Source organism: Ranitomeya imitator, chromosome 5 (assembly GCF_032444005.1).
Source record: "Ranitomeya imitator isolate aRanImi1 chromosome 5, aRanImi1.pri, whole genome shotgun sequence".
Classification (NCBI taxonomy): domain Eukaryota; kingdom Metazoa; phylum Chordata; class Amphibia; order Anura; family Dendrobatidae; genus Ranitomeya; species Ranitomeya imitator.
In genome coordinates, this window is record NC_091286.1 from 695471726 (window position 1) to 695491495 (window position 19770).

General features: G+C 43.2%; 1 protein-coding gene across 1 annotated transcript in view; it reads right to left on the reverse strand.

Moving 5' to 3' along the window:
* The window catches only part of LOC138680987 (fucolectin-like), a 43904-nt gene that overhangs the window by 10898 nt on the left and 13236 nt on the right, over nt 1–19770 (reverse strand). Inside the window, exons 2-3 of the mRNA XM_069768174.1 lie at nt 18909–18967; nt 10685–10762 (exon numbers count right to left, since the gene is read on the reverse strand). Coding sequence (XP_069624275.1) covers nt 10685–10762; nt 18909–18966 — 136 coding nt within the window. The 5' untranslated portion in view covers nt 18967. The remainder of the gene's footprint in view (nt 1–10684; nt 10763–18908; nt 18968–19770) is intronic.

Here is a 19770-nt window from a genome sequence, read left to right on the forward strand (position 1 = left end):
GGGCTGAGAGCGAGAGCGCAGCGGTACACACCACTTAAAGGTCAGAGGGCTGAGAGCGAGAGCGCAGCGGTACACATCACTTAAAGGTCAGAGGGCTGAGAGCGAGAGCGCAGCGGTACACACCACTTAAAGGTCAGAGGGCTGAGAGCGAGAGCGCAGCGGTACACACCAGTTAAAGGTCAGAGAGCTGAGAGCGAGAGCGCAGCGGTACACACCACTTAAAGGTCAGAGGGCTGAGAGCGAGAGCGCAGCGGTACAAACCACTTAAAGGTCAGAGGGCTGAGAGCGAGAGCGCAGCGGTACACACCACTTAAAGGGCTGAGAGCGAGAGCGCAGCGGTACACACCACTTAAAGGTACAGGAACCACATTATATGGTCTTATAACAAGCCAGCTCCTTTTTTATATTTCCACTAACTCGGGAGCCTTGGACACTACTCGACGGTACAGAGAGAAACCCAAAAGAAAAATGGACACTAAGAGCTAAAGTATAACAATTTTATTATGACAATTTATTGGAGAATCATATACCTATAGTACAAAAAATAGATAAAAACCAAGTAATGGGATGCAATGAAACAGGATAAAAAGAGGCGACACTAGTACCACACACGGGACAAATGACACATATATGGAGCAAAAAGATCATCAAAGGAACTATTCCAAAATCATGGACAGTTACACTGATACAAAAAAGTGCACAAAATCATACATAGATCACTAAGATTGATGTGTATTGCGTAATGCACATAATGAGATCATATTAGTGTTTATAAGAGTAAGATATGGAACAAATAATAAGTGCTCACAAATAAAGTGCCAATGCAGGGAGATACCCAAATGCAAGATGATACAAAGTAAAGTGCCTAGTGCAAGAGATTGTATGTTTAAATACTATCCATAAAGTACATAATATGGGCCAAATATATATAATGAGGCATACACTATACTAAGGCTGGAGGTAAGAGTCAAGCATAAGGGGAAAAGTCCCATACAATAAGGTAGATAAAGCCTATAGTCTGCCTACATACTACTAATGAAAGGGTACACATACAGAGTACCAACCTGCTGCCGTGTGCGGTAAGGGGAGCCCCGACGCGTGTTTCGCATGTGCTGCTTCCTCGGGGGGCGCTCTGGAAGGTACAGAGACCCTATTTTATGGACCACCAGGAGCGCTCACCTAAATTTAGGTTTTCACTTAACCCCCAGCCTCATTTGTTTACCTTCACAGTTTATTCTCCCCACATTCCTAAGGACCACCCAGGCACAACAACAAACTGGGTCAGTTAATATATAATGTACTATTAAACACACTTTCCTACTCTCCTTCCTTCCTTCTGTATGTCAATATACACTGGGATTTTTTGTTACATCCACCCTTAACACTAAGACTTGCTTGAATAGACAACTGTCAGCAGTGATTTGTGTTGGTTTAACAAGTTGGCTCTTTATTGTATTAACTTTGCTTTGCAAATACTTTATATCAGGACTGTACGTCATTGAGTTCTACTTGGGATTGTGAAATGTTTTTATTGTATTTTGTTGCGCTCCTTTTATTCAAGTCACTGCTTTACTAATTATGCGAACACGACATTCATGCAATTTTCTTCTCTTGCAGCGACGTATTGATTAAGACCTAGGATAGGTCGAAACGTCAAATTGAATATAGTCGCTCAAAATATTTTTCTTTTCTCTGCTCTACGATTATTGTCACCAAATGTAATAAATATAATTTTTGCATCACCATATAGACAGAGTGTGTGGTGAGTTTTGAATTTCAGTTTCAAGGGCTTGGGGTCTTAGGGCCCATTACACCAGCACCTCGCCTCGTTACAGAGTGCAGGCCAATTCTTTCCATTTGAACTCAAGCCTCAGCAGGTGGCAACTCTGTTAGGACGGTATCAGGGGGTGTTTACACGTCATGAAGATGATTTTAGGTGCACCACGACGATCACGCACAAGATACCAACCAAGAACCCCACGCCCATAAGGGAAAGATACCACCAAATTCACCCACAAATGTATCAGAAAGTGAAGGGAATGCTGTCCCAGATGTTGCAGAATGGTGTCATCCAAGAAAGTCAGAGCCCTTGGGCCGCCCCTATAGCGCTAGTGTGGAAAAAGGATGGTGCGCTGCGTTTTTGTGTGGACTACCGCAAACTCAACGCTTGCACTATGCGAGATTCTTACCCCCTACCAAGAATTGAAGAGTCACTGTTCGCCCTCGGGAATGCCAAATATTTCTCCACTCTAGATCTGGCCAGTGGATACTGACAAGTGCCCATGTCTGAGCAGGATCAAGCAAAGAGGGCCTTTGTACTCCACATGGGGTTGTATGAGTTCAATCGGATGCTGTTCGGCTTAGCTAATGCCTCGGGGACGTTTCAGCGGCTAATGGAAAGGTGTTTAGGCAACCTGAATTTCGAGGCCACCCTGATTTATTTGAGGAACATCTTCGGGGACTGGAACAGGTTTTGAGCCACCTACAACAGCATGTACTAAAGATAAAGCCTCAGAAGTGCAACCTGTTCCACACTCAAATCAAATACCTGGGACATGTGGTCTCGGTGGAAGTAGTAAGACCATCCAGGGAGAAAATAGCGGCCATGCAAGATTGGCCCTTGCCAAAGACTGTAAAGGATTTACGGGCCTTCTTATGACAGACTGGGTACTTCAGACGCTTCGTGAAAAACTTCACTCGTATTGTAAAATCGTTGCTAGAGCTGTTGAAGGGAGTACCGTCCAGTGCAAAGAACATAACTGTCCAGTGGGGGGAGCGTCAGGAGGAAGCATTTCAAGCCCTGAAATTGGCCCTGACTGAGGCACCGGTGCGGGCCTATGATGACTTCTCCCAGGTATTTATTCTTCATACCGACGGAAGCTTGCATGGACTCGGAGCAGTGCTGTCCCAGATTCAGGGTGGAAAAGAAAGAGTGATCGCCTACGCGAATCGGTCCCTCCATGACTCCGAAAGAAACCCAGTTTACCACAGTTTCTTTAAGCTGGAGTTGTTGGCGTTGGTGTGGGCCATGATGGAGAAGTTTGCTGAATATTTGTCTGGCTTCGAAGTTCTCGTACACAACAATAACAACCCATTGTCCCATCTCGAGAAGGCAAAGCTTGGGGCCCTGGAACAATGTTGGTTGGCTCAGATTGCTAAATTTCAATATAAAATCACCTATAATAGGGAGGCTGAAAATACCCATGCTGATGCCTTGCCCCGAGTGGCCCATTGGAAACCCGAGCCTAACTGGGATGAGGAGTTGAAGAACTTCTTGAGTTCCAAAACTGCCAGGATGGTGGCAGCTATGATGGAACAGGTGCAGCTAGCATCCTGGGAATGCATTCTGGGGAAATCTCGAGACAAGTGGGTCTAAATACAGCAGGGAGATGCAGATCTCGCTCGAATGAGGCAATGGGTGTTGGCCAAGTGAATGCCCATTCAACAGGAGAGAGATGCTCTGTCCCCGTGTGCCCTATTGATGCTGCCATAGTGGGAGAGGCTACAGATACGGATTGGAATATTGTGCTGGAAAGTACAACTACAGTGTGAGCTGGGCGTCACATGGCAGACATTGATCCTCAAACCATGGTTGTCCAAAGTGGCCACAGAAGCACATGAAAGAGGGGCTCACTTCGGGCCTGAAAAGATGTTTCAGTGGCTGCAAAAGTTGGTCTACCATCCTAGCCGGAAAGCTATAGTAGAGGAGACCTGTAAGCTACAGTATGTACAACCCCTGGCAAAAATTATGGAATCATCGGCCTTGGAGGATGTTCATTCAGTTATTTAATTTTGTAGAAAAATAGCAGATCACAGACATGGCACAAAACTAAAGTCATTTCCAATGTCAACTTTCTGGCTTTAAGAAACACTAAAAGAAATCAAGAACAAAAGATGCTGTAGTCAGTAATGGTTACTTTTTTAGAACAAGCAGAGGGGAAAAATTATTGACTCACTCAATTATGTGGGAAAAAATCATGGAATCACCATCTAAATTTCAATTACCAAAACTAACACCTGCATCAAATTAGATATTCTGCATCAAAAAAGTGATCACACCTTGGAGAGCTGTTGCACCAAGTGTTCTGACATGAATCTTGGCTCCAACACGAGAGATGTCAATTGAAACAAAGGAGAGGATTATCAAACTCTTAAAAGAGGGTAAATCATCACGCAATGTTGCAAAAGATGTTGGTTGTTCACAGTCAGCAGTGTCTAAAATCTGGACAAATACAAACAACATGGGAAGGTTGTTAAAGGCAAACATACTGGTAGACCAAGGAAGACATCAAAGTGTCAAGACCGGAAACTTAAATCAACATGTCTCCAAAACAGGAAATGCACAACAAAACAAATGAGGAACCAATGGGTGGAAACTGGAGTCAACGTCTGTGACCGAACTGTAAGAAACCGCATAAAGGAAATGGGATTTATATACAGAAAAGCTAAACAAAAGCCATCATTAACACCTAAACAGAAAAAACAAGGTTACAATGGGCTAAGGAAAAGCAATCGTGGACTGTGGATTACTGGACGAAAGGCATATTCAGTGATGAATCGTGAATCTGCATAGGGCAAGGTGATGATGCTGGAACATTTGTTTGGTGCCGTTCCAATGAGATTTATAAAGATGACTGCCTGAAGGAACATGCAGATTTCCACAGTCATTGATGATATGGGGCTGCATGTCAGGTAAAGGCACTGGGGAGATGGTGTCATCACATCTTCAATAAATGCACAAGTGTATGTGGATATTTTGGACACTTTTCTTATCCCATCAATTGAAAGGATGTTTGGAGATGATGAAATCATTTTTCAAGATGATAATGCATCCTGCCATAGAGCAAAAACTGTGCAAACATTCCTGGAAAAAAAGACACATAAGGTCAATGTCATGGCTGCAAATAGTCCGGATCTCAATCCAATTTAAAATCTTTGGTGGAAGATGAAGAAAATGGTCGATGACAAGAATCCAACCTGCAAAGCTGATCTGGGGACAGTAATCAGGGGAAGTTGGAGCCAGATTGATGAAGAGTCCTGTGTGACCCTCATTACGTCCAGGCCTCAGAGACTGCAAGCTGTTATAAAAGCCAGAGGTGGTGCAACAAAATACTAATGATGTGTTGGAGGTTTTTTTTTGTTTATTTGTTTTTCATGATTCCATAATTTTTCCCCTCTGCTTGTTCTAAAAAACTAACCATTTCTGACTACATTTTTTGTACTTGATTTCTTTTAGTGTTTCTTAAAGCCAGAAAGTTGCCATTTGAAATGACTTTAGTTTTGTGCCATGTCTGCACAACTGAATGAACATCCTGCAAGGCCGGTGATTCCATAATTTTTGCCAGGGTTTGTAGAAGCTGCGAATTGGCCAAACCACCAGAACAGAGGGCTTCCACCCAGACCATAGTGACTTCTGCCCCGCTGGAAGTTCTAATGGTGGACTATCTGACTATCGGCCCAGCACACAGGGATATGAACATTGTCTAGTGATGATAGATCATTTCACGAAGTTCGTCGTTGTCACTCCAATGCGGGACCAGACCGCTGAGTCTGCTGCACATGCTATTTGCAAAAGCTTAAACATGTTAAATTCACTCCTCTTGCTCTTTGACGAACGTCTTGCTATGTAGCATGCGTGCTGACTGTCAGTCAAGGTGAAAGGTGAGCCATTCCAGCTTCCTCACTCCGTACTGAGCCCGGACTGATCACTAGCGGCTACAGAGAGAATATAACTTCATTTTCTAAACCCTACAAAGAAGAGAACTGCAGCTCTCACAGGTCATAAAAAATATCCATGATTTTATTTAAAAAGATTTAAAAGTAGCGAGACGGCTTGTGAATGACTGGAAAGCACAGAAAACAACAGTTTCGCTAAGTACGCGCTTCTTCTTGGTCTTACATAGCATGAAACTACTGTTGTCGGGACTTTCCAGTACCTCCTCGCTGCTGATTAATCTTTAGAAATAAAATCATGGATTTTTTATGACCGGTGAGTGCTGCAATTTTTTTCTTCTCTGTATGGTTTTCACATTGCACACACTGCTCTCTGCTGCTCTTTCAAAGCTCCGCTGAAATCATAGGAGATAATATACTGAGAGTGCCATTATTCATTCTATAGATTTTTCATCTTCATTTTCTCCCTGTAGACACTCTTACAGTTATACCACTGAACATAATTGAAAACGTTGTTAACCTGCAAATTACCACTATGTCTGCAGGTAAATACTATTGAAGCGCCCGCCAGGGCCTAGGGGTTACCGGGTCCGGTGGTCATTAAATGGAAAGTCATGCTGGCATCAACCTGGTCCATGGCCCTGGGCATCCATATTAAATGGAAGGTCTTTAAAGGGGTTTTTAGGAATAAGAAGGTTTGTGATGCCACCTGTGATATTCGGTCAGGGATGACTGACACTGCTTAAAGGGATCCAATGGGGGTGATGGCACTGCAGTAAGGATGGTATTGCTTCCCACAGGTGAAGCTGGGTTCCCAGGGCTCCCGATGTAGTAGGCAAGGATGGTGTGGTGCCAGAAAGAATCAGAGGTCACAAGGTTGCAGTCTCTTTACCTGTTTACTGGTGGTTTACAGCCACAGTCCATTGTACAGGTAACAGGTGTTGGTGAGGTCCGGTCGGCCTGGGAGCGATTATAGATCCCCCTTTCAGGTGAGGTTGTAAGCCTTCCTTCTTGCTGCCTATGGCTCCTCACAAGGTCCTCTCTTACTCTGTCCTAAGACAGTACCCGCATGGTAGGCAATGCTAGCCTTTTTACAGGTGTCTCTAAGATGACTCCAGGCTCTGTATGTTGCTGTACCTTCTGGTGTGGGTGCGGACAGGCGACCTGAAGTCTTCTGCCCTCCGGTTCTGCTATGGGACATACAGTTCCACACAGCCTTTGGCTCCCGGTGCCCGGTTCTTGCGCTCCAGCCTGGAAGGAGCTCAGTCGCAGCTCCCTTCCAGCTCCTTACTTCTACTGTGCTTCTCCCCTCTCACACGTTCTACAGACACAACGCTGTCTTCTTCTCCTCTCTGGCCTGGAGCTGCATCACCACGTGGCTGCACGGCCCCAGCTTTCCTGCTCACTCTCCTCTCTCCTCCAACAGACTCTCTAACTGTCTGCACAGACTGCCTAACTCCTCCTCCAAACTAGAATATATATATCTGGGGAAGCTCCCCTGAAACCGGGTTCAGAGCTCCCCCTTCTGGCCTAGAATCAGAACACATTGCAAGTATGTACTACCTGTTAGAGGGATCCTCCTCGCTTCCAGGTATGGCATCACCCTCCCCATAAGGAAGGCAACACCACTGTAACAACCAGCTTCCTGGGGTGTTACACTATTACTACTTACCCCTACTTATATAATGAGCGTGGTGTACTTATCCAATAGAATTAATACCGTATTTAGCAACTGGATAAAAATTAACCTTTATTAGGTATATTAAAAAGCCAATAATTTGCACATTTGTATGGACCAAAATAATAAACAAAATAGGAACCCTAATGTAAAGTAGATACTATACACTGGATTGGAGCACTGTCAGTGCAAAGTAGCAGCCCATACATAAAGCGTTTCAAGATCTGTAACAGCCCTTTATCTGGTTTGTTGTTAAACCAAAGCTGTTTCCAGGGTCAAAATGGCTGTGAACCAATCTGTCACGAAGGGATTTACCCTTTTTATAGGTGATCTGAGGTACCGGTGGAACATATTTCTTTATGTCTCTATCCATCTGTAAGATTGGCCAGTTACAGATGTGGCAATTGTAAAACCTGTGCCTCTATTAGACCCTCTAAAAGCTTTGTAAGCAATGTCACAGGTACCACGTACACAATTTGGCATTTCATTAATTGTCATAGAAAAGGGGTCGTCTATAAGGCCACGTGTGAATGTGGCCTAGAGTATGTGGGTAAGACAAAAAGGGAGTTTCGCAAGAGGGTTGGCGAGCACCTTCGTGACATTGCAAACAAGAGAGAGAACCCCAGTGGCAACCCATATGAATCTGTTTCATCAGGGCAACCCCAGTAAAATTTATTTCATGGGTATTGACGGGATAGTGCCTCCACAAAGAGGGGGTGAATGGGACAAACAAATACTCCAAAAGGAGACTAGATGGATATTCATGTTGAGAACAGTACAACCATTAGGGCTGAACGAGACACAATCATATAGCTGTTTTTTGTAAAACTATGGTTGTGCTGTCTTCAGAATAATATTCCAATACCCCTATGGCGCTAAGTTTGGTAGGGTCTTCGATTAGGGCTAGTCGTCGTGGAGTGGGGGCGCCATATGCGAAGGATTTTAAAGTGCCAACCCTCGCGACAGGTAGGGTCACGTTTACAGGGACAATCTATATCAACCTCTGAATTTACCCTTGCCCTTGCAAGATATCTGAAAAATAATTTTCATAAATTTCCTTCTTTCCAGCGATCCTTTGTAGACACGAGGGTTTTATAGGGAAAGGTATTTTGGGATAGTCTACGTCGAGTGGGGGCGCCATATGCGCAGGTCTCTCCTAGGGTGCCAACCTACGCGGTAGGCAGGGAATGGAGTGTAGATATATCATGACAGGGCATCCACAGGGTCACTGTTTCCCATGTTTTGAGGTGATGGTGGGTGGTGTCCCGCATATGGAAATTCCTTCCCTAAATTTGTCATTTTTTACATTTTTTTCGATTATGCCATATATTTCTTTGGCTTTATTTTAATTTTAATTTATTTTATTTTACTTCGGTATAACTTTTTTCTGGTCCTCTCGTCCTTGCTAGCTCTCTGTGTCTCATTAATAAATGGGATACTTTATCCCACACTAATTTTCCTGTTTCTAAGGTGTCAATCACATATGTGGCACAATGAATAAAGAATTTAACCTGTGCTGCAGCATGAACAGGCACTTTAAGGAACAAAATAGCATGAACACATGCATTTATGTCCCACTTTTCTTCTTTATCAATGTCCGGCAGGAGTCTGCTCACACATCCTGGGATATGTCTGGCCCTGCTACGGCGGTGCGCATGCGCCGCTGAGCGAGGATTCCCAGCGCTCAATGAAGCAGGAGAGCGTCTCATGCTGTCCGGAAATACAGGGGTAAGCCCGGGGTGCGTGTCACACGCTAGGGGACGGAGCCTATTTCAGCGCGGCACCGAGCTGAATCTATAAATGACACAGAAAGGGGAGACCCGCAATGGCAGCAGCATTTTCCCCTGATGAATCCATAAGGAAGAAACGCGTCGGGAGACGCTTCTTGCAGCACCACACTTTAACACCAGGGCCGGACATGAGGTGGACGGTGATAGAGGAACAGCTGGGGATGACGGAGTTGAACATGCGGTGAGATCTACCCAAGCATATTGGTTTTTTCTGTTTACCTGGTCTCATGCATCGCAGCATTCCTGAGATAATATCCCACCATGATTAACCCTTGAAGGTGCCACAATTGAACCCATTAGGGAACACTCATGAAATTGTGAAATGAGCTATTATGTATCCCATAGATATATGGATGGGTAATTATGTTTGTGGGGCATCTTGAAACGCTTTATGTATGGGCTGCTACTTTGCAGTGACAGTGCTCCAATCCAGTGTATAGTATCTACTTTTATAATTATTTAAGTGGAGCGACTGCATGTGGTGTCTTGGAAAGTGTATGGGACACACAGCATACGCACTTTGTTGTTCAGAAGCCATCCTGAGTAAAGGATCAAGGGCAAAAACGGCATTTCTTGGTTGAGCAGACACAGTTACAGTACATTAGGGGTACACCCCTAATTATAGGGGTGTACCCTGTGTCCATATACCTATGCTGTGTTGAATTATACAATTGTTGGCCCACATTCGGTGAGCCTATAGGAACAATTGTGGATTGGAAGCGATTTCTAACACTGGCAGTGCTGTTGGGTATCTGTTATTTGTCTTGTTTTGTTTCCCCATTCTGTGAAGGTAATAGGGAACGTATCACATTAGGGTTCCTATTTTGTTTATTATTTTGGTCCATACAAATGTGCCAATTATTGGCTTTTTAATATACCTAATAAAGGTTCATTTTTATCCAGTTGCTAAATATGGTTACCCCTACTTACTAGCTAGCTAAGATGCTAAGCTGTAAAATGTCTCCTCCTCTTCTTCTCTACTATGTCTGAAGTATCTGACTTCTACTAGCAGGAATTAAAAAACGTTTTATGGTGTCTGGACGTTATCGGGGAGGAGAATTGCTTATAACATTGGCCGTCTGATGTGGAGAAAACGCATGGACGAGACCAGCTCCAGATGTGTGCACTGTGCGAATGTTTCCTCACTGAAATCAGTCAGACGTTTATTCATTTAGTATTTGAAGCAAAATCAAACTCACAGGAAAATAATCCCCTTAGGGTTTATTCACACATGGATTTTTCAGCTTCAAATTCATCTGCGGATTTCATTCAAATTTTGTTTTGCAGGCTTACCGTGTTGCAGATTTACAATGAAAGCGGCAAATAAAGTAGAAAATTTGCTGCAGATTTTCCACCTAAAAATTACTATAGAAAATCTACAGTGCATCTGCCCCATGTGAACAATCTTTTACAGGGGACAGGGCGGTATTTCCTCCTCCTTGAGATTATCATACACTGCCATATTAATTGTTACTGGAGACGACTCTGGCTAACTGGATATTCTCATTCTTGTTGGAAATATTCTTTAAATCTTGTCACTTACATTGGATTGGGTAGGAGGGCGCCAATTCTTGATCTTCCATCGTTGACGTAAATTCTTCATGATCCAGGTTTTCTGCAACTGAACAGAAAACAAAACAAGTAAAAGCCCGGACCACAGAGACACAACATGTGTCCAGTCTCAGATGGTGGGAGAAGACGTGCGTCGGAGTAATAGGGTCGCCCTTGGTCATTATTACCATTTACTGGGTGTGAATGTCCCCCTTTCTGCAGTATTTCATAGACAGAGATTCTCATGTAAGCCATCATACCTATCTACCTTAGGTCTCCTTCACACGTCCTGGTGACTTTGGCACTGGAAAAAAAGTATCGGTGAGATCCGTGGTCCATGTAAGTGTGCCATCCATGTGTACGTGTGTGACATCCGTGTGAGGTCCGTGTGATGTCTGTGTCCATGTGTCAGTGTGACACGTATGGAATGAAATGTAGCATAGAAATTAAAGAGTTTTTTGTATTAAAGATATTCAAAGATAGAAATGGATAGCGATGAGGAGCATGATACATAATAGATTATAGATAAGTATTGGATAGATAATAGATAAATAGATAGATAAAAAAATAAAAAAAAATATTGTAGGAGCTATTTCAATTATCATAGCCAGCCGATGGAAAGCCGACCACTGGGAGCTGATATTATTAATCTGGGAAAGGGGCCAATAGCCCTAAATGTTCCAGATTATGAATAACAGCTCACAGTTGTTTGCTTAGCCTTTTACTGGTTAGTTTACAGGGTGACCCCAGAAAAAAAAATGCAGGGTCCCCCTATAAATTTTAACCAGCAAAGGCTAAACAGACAGCTGTGAGCTGATATTAATAGGCTGGGAAGGGGACAGAGATATTATCCCCTCCCAGGCTAATAACACCAGCCCTCGGCGGCCCCTGAAATGTTGCATCCATAAGATGCACCGAATCTCGTGCTTAGCCTCGCTCTCCCCACTTGCTGTGGTGCAGAGGCAAATATAGTAATAGGGTTGGGGCTGATGTCATCTGATTTATGGCTGCTGATATCAAGCCCATGGGTTAGTAATGGAAATGAGTCTATAACACCCTCATTACTAACCCCATAGTCATATTTTGAAAAATACACAGCCAAAATAAAGTCCTTTAATTGAAAGAAAGACATAGACTCCTTTAACACTCTACACTTTCTTTTACCTATTTCTTAAGGTAAAATTAAAAATAAAAGATACCATATTCCTCACCTGTCCCACGTTCATTTGTCCCACACTGTAACCCATCTCTGCTACATCTGGATTACATTGCCGAGCAATGATATGATGCGACCTCTCAGCCGGACATTCAGGAGACAGTGAGCTGAGCATCAGAGCACAGCTTCAGTGACTTGCGGTTAGGTCATTGAGGTTACCGACGGTCACTGATGGTTCCCACGAGGAACTCATTGTGAGCGACCCGATAAACTGTGGTGACCTGAATGAGATCACTGCTAGCACCGTGAGAAAGTTCTCACGGTGCTAGCGGTGACTTAATGAAGGTAATGGCAATTCATCTTCTGACTCACAGTGAACTGAGGGTGGGAACAGCTGTCAGTGACCAGCAGTAACCTCTATGATGTCACTGCTCGACACTGAAGCTTCGCCCCAAGCTCAGCTTAGTGTGTCCTGGATTCATAGCTAGCAGTCACATCATGCCACTTCTCAGCCATGTAATACAGATGTAGCAGAGATGGATTACAGCATGGGACAAATAGATTATCGTCGGACAGGTGAGAAATATGGTTCTTTATTATTTTCATTTTTACAGTAATAAATTGCAAAATAATGATGCGGAGTATTTATTTCAATGAAAGTACTTTATTCTGACTGTGTGTTTATTTCAATACTTATTATGGGGTTAGTAATTGGGGTGTCATATAGACGCCTCTCCATTACTAACTCCTGGGCTTGATGTCAGCTGACAATACAAAGCTGACATCAACCCCAACCCTCTCACCCACTGGCCACTGCACCAGAGCAAAAGGAAAGATTGAGGATAAGAGCGAGATTTGGCCAGTCTTATGGATGTATCATTTCTGGAGTGGCTTAGGCTATCTAGTCTGGGGGAGGAAATATTCCTGGCCCCTTCCCAGGCTATTCATATCAACCCGCAGCTGTCTGTTTAGCCTTTGCTGGCTAAAATTTAAAGGGGACCCCACGTATTTTTTTTGTTGCCTCCCATAAATTAACCAGTTCAGACTAAGCAAACAGCTGTGAGCTTTGATTAATAGCCTGGAAACCTTTTGGGATATTGTCACCTTTCCCAGATTATTAACATCAGCCCCCAGCAGTATGGATGAGTTGTGGATGATGGTTGTGGATGAGGTTCTTTATTTTCTCAGATGGTAAAGCTGCCCACTCTTCATGGTAAAAAGCCTCCAGTTCCTGTAAATTCCTTGGCTGTCTAGCATGAACTGCATGCTTGAAATCTCCCCAGAGGGGCTCAATGATATTGAGGTCAGGAGACTGAGATGGCCACTCCAGAACCTTCACTTTGTTCTGCTGTAGCCAATGACAGGTCGACTCTGCCTTGTGATTTAGATTGTTGTCATGTTGGGACTTTCAAGTACATCCCATGCGTAGCTTCCGGGCTGATGTGTGCAAATTTGCCTCCAGGATTTGCTGATAATGTGCTGCATTCTTCTTCAACTTTGACCAAGTTTCCTGTGCCTTTGTAGCACACACATCCCTGAAACATCAGCGATCCACCTCCGTGCTTTACAGTAGGAATGGTGTTCCTTTCATCATAGGCCTTGTTGACCTATCTCCAAATGTAACGTTTATGGTTGTAGCCAAAAAGTTCAATTTTGGTCTCATTACTCCAAATTACCTTCTTCCACAAGTTTTGAGTCTGGTCTCTGTGCTGTTTTGTGTATTGTAAGTGAGATACTTTGTGGCATTTGCGCAGTAATGGCTTTCTTCTGTCGACTCGACCATGCAACCCATTTTTCTTCAAGTGCCTCCTTATTGTGCATTGTGAAACAGCCACACCGCTAGTTTTCAGAGAGTCCAGTGTTTCAGCTAATGTTAATTATGGGTTTTTCTTTGCATCCCAAACAATTTTCCTGGCAGATGTGGACAACACTTTGTTGGTCTACCTGACCGTGATTTTGTTATTACAGAGCTCCTGATTTTCCATTTGTTGATCACAGTTTGAACGCTGCTGACTGGCATTATCAGTTCCTTGTATATCTTTTTGGATCCCTTTCCTGTTTTATACAGTTCAACTACCTTTTACTGTAGATCCGTTGACAATTCTTTTGCTTTTCCCATGACTCACAATCCAGAAACGTCAGAGGCTGGATGAAAGATGCAAGAGTCTGTCTGGATCCCAGAAACTCACTCAGCTTTTATGCACACACACTGATTACAAGCAAACAGGTCACAAGTGAGGATTTTCCCTTTAGTAGCCATTCAAACCCATTTGTGTCAACTTCTGTGCATGTTATCAGGCCAAAATCACCAGGGTATGGTAACTTCTGACCAGGGTCATTTGGATGTTTTGGGTTGTCATTATGATTTAAAAAGAGAAAACACGGTAGTCTGACAATAAATGGCTTCACCCAACCGCTAACCATGAGTGGAGAAAACGTTTTGGTGTCATCATTCATATTCTATTCATATATACCATGTATATATATATATATATATATATATATATACAGTGGGGCAAAAAAGTATTTAGTCAGTCAGCAATACTGCAAGTTCCACCACTTAAAAAGATGAGAGGCGTCTGTAATTTACATCATAGGTAGACCTCAACTATGGGAGACAAACTGAGAAAAAAAAATCCAGAAAATCACATTGTCTGTTTTTTTAACATTTTATTTGCATATTATGGTGAAAAATAAGTATTTGGTCAGAAACAAAATTTCATCTCAATACTTTGTAATATATCCTTTGTTGGCAATGACAGAGGTCAAACGTTTTCTGTAAGTCTTCACAAGGTTGCCACACACTGTTGTTGGTATGTTGGCCCATTCCTCCATGCAGATCTCCTCTAGAGCAGTGATGTTTTTGGCTTTTCGCTTGGCAACGCGGACTTTCAACTCCCTCCAAAGGTTTTCTATAGGGTTGAGATCTGGAGACTGGCTAGGCCACTCCAGGACCTTGAAATGCTTCTTATGAAGCCACGCCTTCGTTGCCCTGGCGGTGTGCTTTGGATCATTGTCATGTTGAAAGACCCAGCCACGTTTCATCTTCAATGCCCTTGCTGATGGAAGGAGGTTTGCACTCAAAATCTCACGATACATGGCCCCATTCATTCTTTCATGTACCCGAATCAGTCGTCCTGGCCCCTTTGCAGAGAAACAGCCCCAAAGCATGATGTTTCCACCACCATGCTTTACAGTAGGTATGGTGTTTGATGAATGCAACTCAGTATTCTTTTTCCTCCAAACACGACAAGTTGTGTTTCTACCAAACAGTTCCTGTTTGGTTTCATCAGACCATAGGACATTCTCCCAAAACTCATCTGGATCATCCAAATGCTCTCTAGCAAACTTCAGAGGGGCCTGGACATGTACTGGCTTAAGCAGTGGGACACGTCTGGCACTGCAGGATCTGAGTCCATGGTGGCATAGTGTGTTACTTATGGTAGGCCTTGTTACATTGGTCCCAGCTCTCTGCAGTTCATTCACTAGGTCCCCCCGTGTGGTTCTAGGATTTTTGCTCACCGTTCTTGTGATCATTCTGACCCCACGGGGTGGGATTTTGCGTGGAGCCCCAGATCGAGGGAGATTATCAGTGGTCTTGTATGTCTTCCATTTTCTAATTATTGCTCCCACTGTTGATTTCTTCACTCCAAGCTGGTTGGCTATTGCAGATTCAGTCTTCCCAGCCTGGTGCAGGGCTACAATTTTGTTTCTGGTGTCCTTTGACAGCTCTTTGGTCTTCACCATAGTAGAGTTTGGAGTCAGACTGTTTGAGGGTGTGCACAGGTGTCTTTTTATACTGATAACAAGTTGAAACAGGTGCCATTACTACAGGTAATGAGTGGAGGAAAGAGGAGACTCTTAAAGAAGAAGTTACAGGTCTGTGAGAGCCAGAAATCTTGATTGTTTGTTTCTGACCAAATACTTATTTTCCACCATAATATGCAAAAAAAATGATAAAAAAACAGACAATGTGATTTTCTGGATTTTTTTTTCTCAGTTTGTCTCCCATAGTTGAGGTCTACCTATGATGTAAATTACAGACGCCTCTCATCTTTTTAAGTGGTGGAACTTGCACTATTGCTGACTGACTAAATACTTTTTTGCCCCACTGTATATACACACACATGTACAGTATATATATATGCACATCATCCCCTCAGAGACCTGACTTGTGTTCCCCTCTCTTTTGAAGTGCTCATCGTCAAACTTTTCCACCACCTCTACCTGTGGGTAAGAGCTGTGTGCCATACTTCAGGCCAATTTCACTATGTTTTCCTACCTGTCCTCTACACAGTGTTGCAGTGCCCTACATCTCCTCCTCATCTTTGTCCACCATCCTACCCGTCTTCTCCACAGTGCTGCACTGCCCTACATCTCCTCCTCATCTTTGTCTACCATCCTACCCGACTTCTCCACAGTGCTGCACTGCCCTACATCTCCTCCTCATCTTTGTCTATCATCCTACCCGTCTTCTCCACAGTCCTGCACTGCCCTACATCTCCTCCTCATCTTTGTCTACCATCCTACCCGTCTTCTCCACAGTGCTGCACTGCCGTACATCTCCTCCTCATCTTTGTCTACCATCCTACGCGTCTTCTCCACAGTGCTGCACCCCCTACATTAACTAATCTGAAATGGTGAAAAAAACTGAAATTCGGCTTTTGTCTTTTACGTTTTAATTCCTTTTGCATTTGCATATTGCAGCGTGCATTAATAATTGCATGGAACTGTGATACTTTAAGTAACAAAAATTAAAGTTATTTTTATGCTTTAGTTGTTTAAAAAAAATTTAGAAATTCATAACTTTAATTTTAGTTTTTTTTTCATCGATGGAGTTGTGAGAAGGCTTGATTTTTGTGAAGTGATTTGATATTTTTATTGGGACCAGTTTTGGGGAGGTTCATTAATCGAAAAATGGCAAATTTGAAGCTGTTTACCTTATTGGTTAATTGATTTTATACCGGATACGTTCATTTATTTCTTTTTTTCTGCATTTTTGAAATAGGAAAAAGGAATGCTTTAATAACTTATAATTTTTTTTTCCATTTTTAGTGTATTTTTTAGTAGGGGACTTAAACTTGAGATAGTTTGTTTGATTGCAATTTACACTGTAGTACAGAGAACAATTGATGATCTGATATGAAGCCCAGCTTCCAGGAAAGATAATGATGACACCAATATGGGTCTTCAGTAGACCCCGACTGCCTTGGCAGCCCACCACTATTGTTAAGAGATATATGACATATGAAGCCTAAAAAATGTTGGTGTTATCTCCATTCTACTAAATAGGCCATGCCCCATTTTATGACATCACACATCATTCATCACTATCAATGCAGACCATATAAGGGGATGGCCCAGGGCTGTAGTCATGGCCAAACACTCTGGTACATCATTGCCCTGGTCTCCCAAAACATGAAAACATTGTCCATTACTATGTGTATCTGTGGCTCCATTCTCTACGCCGTCAGGGTCACCTCTGCTTCGCTGCAGGTTCCCATCAATGGATGCAACAAATATTGAGACACAGTCCTTTCCAACATTCAAATCAATAACTTTACTGCAAGCTTTACAAAGCACATCCATACTCTTCACAGCAATTACATCAGAATTGGCATTACGGATTTCCTCTTCTCTCCCTGCACCTTCCTTCCTTTCACATAACACATATCCAGGTCGTACCGTGCCGCACGGGTCCTCAGTGTCCTCCCAATTCTGCTCTGCCACGGTTAGGCTTTTCTCAGTCTGCTTCGCCTCAGACAAAAGAGTTTCCACCTACAAAGCTAGTTGCCTCCTGGCGAGTGACCTGCCCTTCAGTATTGTGCTCTGTGATGTCCCAGCGCTGTCCTGTTCCCAGTTTACTGCTTCTGGGTTCTGCTCCTGCCACCGTTTCGCCCCAGAACTGAGGACATCTGCCCAAACTATAAGCTGCCACATTCTAGGGCAAACTGTGCCAGAGTACTGTCTTCTTTCTTAATGCTGTACTGGCCTCTGCTTTTCTGGCCTGATGCTGTGGATGGCTGGGCTCTCTCCTTAAAGTCAAATAATGTTGCATGGTAGCTGCTAATGTCCTGGGCCTAGAGCGCGTGTGGACTGTCTGGGTGCTCGGCCTTTCTGACTAGATACAGGAAACACTTCTTCCCTTAGCTGCAGCTGACCGCTCCTACAGTAACTGGTATTATGTACACTGAACCACAACCATGCTTACCTAGGTGTACTAAAATTCCCCATGTAGTGGCCAAACTTAATACTACATTGTCCCTACATAACAGGCACACCAAATATAATATATACATTTAGCAGAACAAGACATGGTAATACACTTGATTGTGTAGCAGTACCATTATATAAGAAGTGGTAATACACTTAAATCGTGTAGCAATACCATCACACATAAACCTATATACAAACACTGATAACATACAACACCGATACAAGGGGGAAAAGCAAAGGCAATAACATATTTTACCATACGCCCTACAGCCATACAACAGACCAGACCCCTAAATAAATACAAACCTCAAACAAGATTCCTTAAAATAAAAAGAACTCTATTCCAGACCCTAAAAATAACACAGACTAATGACTAAACTTTCTAAACAGTTACAGGCCCAAGACTAACAAAACAAATGCCCAGTGTCATACTTCCTAAGAGTCCTGGTTTTGCTTGATTTCTGCTGTGTAAACTGCATAACAAAGAGGGCAAAGTTTAACAAGCTCACATCCATTGGACATCTTGGGGGCTGTCCTGGCTTTTTGCAGTGCTCCTTGGGGGTGGAGATTAGATTTCTTGAATTCTTAGTTCTAACTGTTGGAAGTTATCATGCCCCAAATCAGACCTGCCCCCAAATAACACTAGACATGCAGGTAATCTTCTCTTTCCATTTCTTCAGTTCTTTTTACCCTGGGGATGCTGCCTACATGCTTATTTTTAAGCAAGCGCAATGCCCTATAGATTTGACTGTCAGAAAGAGCTTCCATTATTCATGGAATTGCCAGTATTTAATCACGTCAATCATCCATTGATATAAAGTGTAAAGAAAGAAATTTACTGAACCTGTAGGAGCGCCATCAGACACCATCCAGGTGAGGGCAATGAGGAAAAGAGTCTTCATCCTGCAAATCATCAAATAATTCTGGTAAATTGTCCACTCCCATTTATATATGCAACACATTAAAGCCTGTGAAAGGGAAACTGTCATCAAGTTACTACTAGTGATGAGTGAGTATACTCGTTGCTCAAGTGGTCTCCGAGTATTTTTAGTGCTCAGAAATTTAGTTTTCATTGCAGCAGCTGAATGATTTACAGCTACTAGCCAGCTTGAATACATGTGGGGATTTCCTAGCAACCAGGCAAACCACACATATACTCAGGCTGGCTAGTAGCTGTAAATCATTCAGCTGCGGCAATGAAAACTAAATCTCCGAACACTAACAAATACTCGGAGACCACCCGAGCGTGCTCGGGAAAACCCGAGCAACGAGTATACTCGCTCATCGCTAGTTACTACCCATGTCCGTGTACTGGGGAAGTATATCCTGTTATGATCTGGTGGTTTAGGAACAACATGAGACAAGCTCTGAAGGAGGTGGTATCTGTTCTGACCGCAGACCCTGAACCTAGCAGCGCAACTAGAAATAGCCGTGGGGGGTACCTGACGCTCCCTAGACCCCTCGGCACAGCCTAAGATCTAACTTCCCCTAAAGATGGAAACAGGAAACCTATCTTGCCTCAGAGAAAATCCCCAAAGGAAAGATAGCCTCCCACAAATATTGACGGTGAGAGGAGGGGAAAATAACATACGCAGAGATGAAATCAGATTTTAGCATAGGAGGCCAGTCTTGCTTGATAGATAGGACAGGAAAGGATACTGTGCGGTCAGTATAAAAACTACAAAACAATCCACACAGAGTTTACA